General features: G+C 34.6%; 1 protein-coding gene and 1 long non-coding RNA gene across 2 annotated transcripts; both read right to left on the reverse strand.

Moving 5' to 3' along the window:
• Positions 1–6,890: 6,890 nt before the first annotated feature.
• On the reverse strand, positions 6,891–7,459 carry LOC139906154 (uncharacterized). The gene is made up of 2 exons (XR_011781484.1): positions 7,269–7,459; positions 6,891–7,217 (listed from the first exon to the last, which is right to left on the reverse strand). It is a non-coding gene; the product is annotated as an uncharacterized lncRNA (long non-coding RNA).
• Positions 7,460–7,502: 43 nt separating this feature from the next.
• Positions 7,503–8,400, reverse strand: LOC121122952 (uncharacterized). Its single transcript, XM_040718032.2, has 4 exons — positions 8,247–8,400; positions 7,843–8,145; positions 7,621–7,788; positions 7,503–7,549 (listed from the first exon to the last, which is right to left on the reverse strand). The coding sequence occupies exons 1-4, from the start codon at positions 8,314–8,316 to the stop codon at positions 7,503–7,505; spliced, it is 588 nt and encodes a 195-aa protein (XP_040573966.1). The 5' UTR covers positions 8,317–8,400.
• Positions 8,401–8,990: the final 590 nt, after the last annotated feature.

Below are 8,990 nucleotides of genomic sequence, written 5' to 3' on the forward strand. Positions count from 1 at the left end.
TACTGGTTCTCTGTGATTGTTGATGAGACATCAGATATGTCAAACACAGAGCAGTTCAGTCTGTCACTGGGATATCTGACGAGTGAAGGCATCAAGAAAGAGAGCTTCCTCAAGTTTGTAAAAGTTATCCAGACTGCAGGCAAATATTTGTTTGAGAAGCTTCACGAGGCTGTCAAGGATATCGGTCTTAACCTCGCCCACACTGTCTCCCTGGCCGCGAACGGTGCCTCCAACATATCTGCCATCAAGTAGGGTCTTGCCGCCAGGTGGAAGGAAGCAGCCCCATTGTGTGTCTACATCCACTGCTACGCCCATGTCCTCAATCTTGTAGTCAAGGATCTTCTCTCAGATATAACCCTGTTGAGAAATACACTGGGGACAGTACAAATTTTATACAACTTCATTGAAGGGTCACCAAAGAGGTCAGCAATCTACAAGTCGGTGAAGATAACAAGTATAGATGAGGAGCATGCCAAGGTGATGACTCTGAAGAACCACTCAGCTAGCCGCTGGAGTCTCCGCTACGATGATGTACACGCTGTATCTCTAGGGATGGTCAGAATCATGAAGACCCTCATAATAATGAGAAGAGAGCAAGATACATTGTTGAGTTCAACAACAACTTCTCTGCTCAACAGCATCTTTAGTCATGAATTTGTTTTCGGCATTGAACTGTTGAAGACACTCCTCAGACACACATCTAGCTTGTTAGATGAACTTCAAGGCAGAAAAGTTGACCTAACAAAGGCCCGGAAACACGTCAACCTAGTGATTAGGACTCTTGAAGATCTTAAGAATGAGAAAATCTTTGAATCAATCTGGAAACTTGCTGAGTTGAAGTCGTCTGAGATTAAATCAGTATTTGACCAGGATGACTCAATTGATTTGGAATTCAAGGAGGCGAAGATTCCAAGGAAAATAAGGTGGTAAGGAACAGCTGAATCCTACTTCCGTGAAACACATTTCGATGTTGCAATCAATAAGATTGTATTAGAGCTTGGGAGCAGATTTGCCACCGACGATACAAACATCACAATGGATCTCATTGCAATCGTCAATGACAGTGAAGTGGAGACCTGTGTCATTGAGCGTGTCGCCAAGCACTACAGACTTGAACTCGAGCAACTCCAGTCAGACCATGCAATCTTCCAGCAATTCAAGGTTAATATTATAATGTTTCATTTTGCATTATATGTTTAAAATTTATGTTTCTCTAGGCAGATATTGACACAGAAGACATGGTTTCGTCAAAAATTGCTGCGGAGTTAATAAGCTCGGGAGTGTTCCGCCTGATGCCAGAGCTATACAAGGTGGTCGTTATCCTGGCCTCAATGCCCATCAGCAGCTGTGAGGCGGAGCGGTCATTCTCCTGTCTCAGAAGGCTCAAGAACCACATGAGGACCACCATGGACCAGAAAGGGTCTCCTCCCTCACCCTCTTGAACATGGACAGGGTGATGGTGGACAAGGTGCTCCATGAAGACATGGACAGTTTGATTGACACCTTTGCGTCAAGGAAAGAGAGGAGAAACTTCTTCTTCTAATCATGATAAAGAACACATGCATTTTTTTCTTCATTTCTTTCAAACACATCACCACGTATACATGCGAGTTAAGAACATAAGACTTGTGAGTATAATTTATTTTCTGTCGATGTAACCGTTTCATGGTATATTATAATCTCGTTCATTATCTTCATCCGTTATTATTTTCAAAATATTTAATGAGGTTTAAATTGTTTGACTTAATTGTATAGTTCAAAATTTTTCTCTCATTCTTGCACCGTGCATTTTATACTCCATTATACTCCTTCCTTTATGAATAGGTCGGCATTGACCTTCCGTTTAGAGTTTTTCCTTTTCATTTTATTTTTCCCAATGTTTGCCTGAAGAAAATAATGGTCAGACAGGCCATTGGACAATATTCTTGCAAGATTTAATCTATGCTGTAGCATTTGCCCTGTTTAAATATCCCACGTTCACCACTGAAAATCAACCATTCACCCTAATAAAGCGGACCGAAAAATCTTCCTGACATACGGCACTGCTTGTATTCAAAAATTCTTCAAAACATTTCATTCCCTCTTCATGGTATATGTTCAAATAATGGTCAGTAACGTCAACTTACAATAGAAAGGGATTGTTAAGAAGAGGTTAACCTTTCCTGATCTCTTCCAAGTCCCATGAGAAGATGGAAGTGCCATTGGCATAGCTGGGGATGTCTTTTACTAGCTCTTTCGTACAGTGATCCACCGGCTTACTCAATTTCTCCGTGATAGAGTTGTTCCTCTTTATGTTTTATCTTGAAGGAGAAACTTTAGTCTTGGTTGTTTTGTGAACCTTGTGAAGGTGGAACATACCTTTGCTCTTTTTTTGGGGGATCTAAAGACTTGATATCTTCTTTGGAAATTCCATCAGTGACTCCAATTTCCTTTAATACTTGGACATCTTTGACTTAGTATTGCTCGTTTTCCAGAGCAATACCATCCAATTCCGACTATTAAAAATCGTAACGGGGATTACAGCCTCCGAGATCTTATGATTTAACACCTTGTGACTCCTTTCGGGCCAATTGAAAGATAAGGTCTACGCAAACAGTCCAGCGTCGATGCAAGACCTCAAAGATGGAATTCCTCAAGTACTACTGATTAATTGTTGTAAATTCATTTAAGCGGATGACACATCAGTAGGCATTGATTCAGGCAGCGTTCTTACCATGGTTGCTATTATATAAGTCAGCCGAAATATATCCTTCTTGGAATTACAATCAGGCTTAAAGATCAATGAGGAAAAGTCTTTAGTAATTTTTTTTAATAATAATTTAATTAACCTTGTATTTATATCTAATGTCAAACGGAATAGTTAAATTCTGGAAACAATTTATTCTATAAGAAAGAGCGTAATCACACTTATCTGGGATTGTATAGATGGGGAGAGAATACGGAACTCGTGCATTGTTCCTAAAATTATTAATCTTTTACAAAAAAACTATGTTCGAGAATAAGATCTTTTTTTTTTTTTTTGCTTTTTTCCACAAGTATAACAGATTTTCTTTATTTTAACAGAAGAAGAAGAATATATATTAGAAAAAAATTGTTCAACAAAAAGTCGATAGAAGAGCTGAAACTTAAACACTGAATATAATCTTTGAAGTCACTGTCGAGCAAATGCTTTAAGAACAAATACTACAAGTGTTTTTTGGTACATTTTAAATAACCAAATTCAGGAACCCATTTTTGATAATTTATTTTATATCAAGCCTTAGATTGCTAAAAAAAAACTTTTAAATTGATAGAATTATCAATGGAACATTTCATTTTTCTTAAAGATGACGATGTAAAAGTTCATAATTCACTCTGTAACAAATAGAAGTCTTTCTGTTTTAAACAGTCATTCCCAAAGTGAGCAATACCGCCCCTGGGGAGGTGCTTTGATATTAGTGGTGGTAATGCCGAAAAAAAGCAATTACATATTAGTACATAAAAAAAATAATCGACAAATTTTAAAATGTGACTATAAGGTAGCAGCATTGAATATGTTAAATATTATCCGGTTGATACTATGGAATTAGAGACCTGGAATTAATCATGAAGATTTTTATTTTTGAATTGTACGAAACACCTAGAGTTTACTTATTTTTCAAAAATATATTAAGTATTTAATTCATTAAGGTGTTGTATTCATTTTGGAAGAAAAAATTATATAAGGGAAATCCTGATTTATAGGATCTTAGCTTATGGTAATAGTACCATTCAAAAAATAAATATTAAAACTGAAGGAAACAGTAAGATTTATCTTCTTTTTTAATAAATATCTCTCAATACAAAAAAAACAACAGTGAAGCAGGTGATAATAAGCAATCCTGGAGAAGGGAGTAAGGGCCTGATTATCTTCCTTATTGTTTACGTAGATCTGAATTGAGATTGGAGAAAATGAAGAGTTAAAGGGAAAATAAGAAAGAGTAGTTGAAATGATAGACAAAAGTCGATAGCAGGGGAAGAGTAATGAGGGGGTTTACTTCCATCTCCATATGTATGAAAATAAGTACTACTAGAATTGAACAAGGAATTTAAAATATTTTTGAGAAACAAAACTTACTTGGCTTGTGTTATTAATAAATTTAGATTTTGGTGTTTGACTTTTATCATTAAGTCGATTGGAAACCCAATAAAAATGAAAAGTCTTCTGTGAAGATATAAAAGAGGATCTATTTGGGGTGAAGAGAACGGTTGGTCACCTACCGAGGCAATATCTTAACCTTAATTATAGACTATGCAGCTAAATGCAATACAGGTTGAAAATAAGATCCAATAATTCGGAATTCATTGACAACTCTATTTATAGAGATATACCTAAGAAAATTACCTCAAATATATACACACTCTTAGTTTTAGTTAGTCTTGGATTTTGTTCTGATTTATGTATTTCATTTTTTATTTTTTGACCAAAAAATTAATTAGTTTAAAAAATAATACAAAAAAATTAATAGAAATCAGTCCAAATAATAATTCATAATTGTGAAGGGGCACATTTCTTAATTACATATATTTAGACAGTTACCCCAGCCAACTGCACTGTGTGTACTGTCGACTGATGTTGCACACCATTTCACACCACCATTATCAACATCAGTACATTTGGAATACGAGGTCCCATAGTAAGCGAAGGGAAGCACACATGGCTGTTGTTCAAGGGTTTGACAAACTTTAAAAAAATATATAAATTATTAGAATCTCAGACAAAACAAAGATTTACATGTTGAAGGCAGTGTAGGTGCAATAGAACATGCAGAATTACAATACTCCCACCCATAAGCTTCATTAGTATTGTTGTACAATGATGTAGCACACCAAGCCCTTGCATCCCTAGCAGTGGTACACTGAGTATAACTAATATCGTTATAATCGAACAGAGGCAGACAATTTTGACCTGAGATTGTTTTGCATGCTAAAAGATAAATATTTTAATGGGTAAGTTATGACTTATGGTCATGAATTAAGTTATATCTTACAATCTGGTTGTTTTGTTTGTTCGGCTAGTAACAAATGAGGGAAAAAATGTTAGACAAAGTAACTTGAGTTATACATTTTGTATCAAAACAGTCATATATGATTTCATCGGTATATTTGAAGCATATGGGTTATTCTAGCAGTATGTACGTTACATTCAGAGATAAATTTGGAAACCAAGCCTAACATTAACAAGCTATTGATTTAAATTAGAAAATTGAATACTCAAATTTTAGTTAAACATATTGGTATAAAGATAAGCCTGCAATATGAAATATTTTTGGACCTTTAGATTTTGAGGTAAGTCACAAAATACCCAGCGTTACGGATGTTACAGAAATGGACAAGCTTATTGGACTCACTGAACACATGATGAAAACTTTTATTTTAACACAATCATAAATAGGGCATATGTGTAATTTAAGAGGCCCATTTAAAGACTCTTGTTTAGTTATATTGATTAGTTAAGGAATATTGCTTGTCAGCAAAACAGAGAGACTCTACTGGAAACTGCGAACTCTGGATTGTTTAGTTGGTGAAGAAAGTTAAGGAGAGAGCTGCTGGTAAGTGCACATATATAATGTATGCCTATTTTTTCATTCTTTCCTGCAGAATCACGCAGTTAAATCACACACACAACAATCAACCAAATACATATATCCACACATATTATCACATTCTTTCCAATGATTTATTATTTGGTGTTATTTGTTGATTTTTTTTTACAAGCTAAAAAGCTAGGCCTTAAAAAATATTAAAGAAATATTGAAAACATAAAATAGTATTTTAAATGTGAAAATAACAGTTAATGGAACTAAAACACCTCATTATTTGTTTGAAATGAATTTCGTCTTTTTTAATAAGACACTTAGTAAATAAACTCTTCATCTAAGAACTCTGACTTATACATCGGTAAAGATATTTTATTTTTTCCGATCTTCCTCACACTCATTCTGTTTTTCTCCCCTCGACCAACTTTGTCCTTACAAATTCGTTTAGAGCAGCAAGAGCAAAAACTCCTCATGGGATAAAAAGATGTCTGCAGGATTATATATATATATTATTATTATTATTATTTTTTTTTTTTTTTGGGGGGATGAATTTCTGGGTGAAGCTGGTAAGGAAATTGCATTAAAATATACTTGCAACTTGATTCGAATGTGGAATGAATGTGGAAAATACAAGCAATAAGTAGCTTTTTTGTTTCATAGCTATCACAATATACAATCAAAAAGAAAAAAAGAATTTAATAGAGCAATCAAAACCCAAGTGCATTTAATAGAATCAGAATGACTATGGTAGATGTTCAATTGTTAATGTATTCATCCATAACTAGACTTAAAGCAAGTGATAATAAGCAATACTGGAGAAAGTAGTAAGGCCCCAGTAACTTTTTTTTTGTTTACGTAGTTTGCTTTTTTGTGATAAGAAGAGAAAAAGGGACGAGGAGAAAGAGTAGTTGAAGTGATTGACAAAAATTGATAGCAGGGGAAGAGTAATGAGGGGATTTACTTCCATCTTTATGTGTATGAATATAAGTACTACTAGAATTGAACAAGGAATTTAAAAGATTTTTGAATAATAAAACTTAGTTGGCTTGTGATATTAATAAATTTAGATTTTGGTATTTGACTTTTATCATTAAGTCGATTGGAAACCCAATAAAAAAGGAAAAGTCTTCGGGGAAGATATAAAAGTGGATATATTTGGGGTTAAGAGGACGGTTGCTCACCCACCGAGGCAATGTCTCAACCTTAATACTAGACTATGCAGGTAAGTGCAATACAGGTTGAAAATAAGATCCAATAATTCGAAATTCATTGACAACTCCATTCATAGATATATACCTAAGAAAATTACCTCAAATATATACACACTCTTAGTTTTAGTTAGTCTTGGATTTTGTTCTGATTTATGTATTTCATTTTTTTTTTTTTGACCATAAAATTAATTAGTTTAAAAAAAAAAATAATACAAAAAATTTAATAGAAATCAGTCCAAATAATAATTCATAATTGTGAAGGGGCACATTTCTTAATTACAAAAAGTTGTATTTTGACAGTTACCCCAGCCAACTGCACTGTTTGTACTGTCGACTGATGTTGCACACCATTTCACACTCCCATTATCAACATCAGTACATTTGGAATATGAGGTCCCATAGTATGCGAAGGGAAGCACACATGGCTGTTGTTCAAGGGTTTGACAAGCTTTAAAAAAATATATAAATTATTAGAATCTCAGACAAAACAAAAATTTACTTGTTGAAGCCAGTGTAGGTGCAATAGGACATGCAGAATTACAATGCTCCCACCCCAAAGCTTCATTAGTATTGTTGTACAATGATGTAGCACACCAAGCCCTTGTATCCCCAACAGCTGTACAATCATTATAAGTAATATCATTATATTGAAAAGGGAATGTGCAGCTTTGGCCTGTGACTGTTTTGCATGCTAGAAGATAAATATTTCGATGGGTAAGTTGATTACTTATGGTCATGATTTGAGTTTTATCTTACAATTTAGTTGTACTGTTCGTTCGACTAGTAACAAATGAGGAAAAAAATGTTAGACAAAGTAACTTGAGTTATATATTGACGATAAAATTACTTACCTGAACAAACAGAGTTACAGGTACCGTAGAAATGAGCAAAGCCTGTTGGATATAATGTTGTTGCACACCAAAGAACACCCCCATTATCGCTTGATGTGCAGCCAGCATAAATATTTTCACCATAAATGAATGGGAATATACAAGAAACCCCAGTCACGGTTGCACAACCTGTAAGTCAAAATATATCGATAAAATCATATTACAAATTGAATATATATCTACCTATTGGTGCAGTTGGTGTCGTCGGAGGTGCGGTTGGTGTCGTCGGAGGTGCGGTTGGTGTCGTCGGAGGTGAGGTTGGTGTCGTCGGAGGTGCGGTTGGTGTCGTCGGAGGTGCGGTTGGTGTCGTCGGAGGTGCGGTTGGTGTCGTCGGAGGTGCGGTTGGTGTCGTCGGAGGTGCGGTTGGTGTCGTCGGAGGTGCGGTTGGTGTCGTCGTAGGTGAGGGTGGTGTCGTTGTAATAACAGTTGCATTAGTTTCTTTTAGAACCACAGTTGTTTTCACGCCCTGTGCTGGTGTTGTTTTGACTGTTAATATGGAAAAGAGTTAGTTATATTGTTTTCAATTCTACTTAACAGGATTTGCATATATCCTGAATTTCAATGATATAACCCTTTTATGTACATACTTTGTCCATTGCTCTCAAGGAACAAAGCTGAGAGAGCCACAATCACGAAGATAGCTTTCATGGTTATCATGCTTCCAGAACTGATAACTCGTAAGTAATGTCAAATTGTGGAACTAATAGATCTTTATATATTGCATAAACTTACCGTTTTCATCTGTGTGTTTTTTTTATTATTTAGCTCCTCAAATGCTAACAAATAATTCTTAATATAGCTTCTAAGAGCATTTTTACGACTGGATCATTTACTCATGCATTTAATTCAATAGATGAAATAGTTAATCTATTTTAGCTTGTAAAAATGATAATGATATTCTATAAAAGAAGGCTGAAAATATACTCAAGACTAGGCTATAGTTTTAAGCCTGTTAGATTTTTTATTAATTTATCTTGCATTTTCTGCATAGTAATTGTAGCCTCCTAGCTCAAGGTATCTGAACCCCTTGGACTACTATGTGTACTACGATGAAAAAAGAAAATTAAATTATAGATTCAACAATTAATTGAACGCATGTTTCTTAGAAGAATCATGATCTCCAACAAATTCCTTTTAACAAGATAACGATTTAAGACACTCGTTTTAATAACTATTTCATTTACATACTTAAATTGAAATCCTGATAACTCCAAATTAAATATATATATACTTCATATTCTGGCATACAGTAAAAACATGAAATAAATTGACCAGTTGTTTCAATCCAAAAAATTGTTTGAAATAATGCCGATTAGAGTAAAATGACCCTA

The sequence above is a fragment of the Lepeophtheirus salmonis genome, chromosome 8 (assembly GCF_016086655.4).
Source record: "Lepeophtheirus salmonis chromosome 8, UVic_Lsal_1.4, whole genome shotgun sequence".
Lineage (NCBI taxonomy): Eukaryota > Metazoa > Arthropoda > Copepoda > Siphonostomatoida > Caligidae > Lepeophtheirus > Lepeophtheirus salmonis.

Excerpts from the sequence above, each read along its gene's own strand:
- LOC121122952 (XM_040718032.2), bottom strand. The coding sequence starts at position 8,316 with ATGATAACCATGAAAGCTATCTTCGTGATTGTGGCTCTCTCAGCTTTG. Across the intron at positions 7,789-7,842 it reads GACACCAACTGCACCAATAG|GTTGTGCAACCGTGACTGGG; the intron begins GTAGATATATAT and ends TTTGACTTACAG. Across the intron at positions 7,550-7,620 it reads CTGTAACTCTGTTTGTTCAG|TCGAACGAACAGTACAACTA; the intron begins GTAAGTAATTTT and ends ATTTGTTACTAG.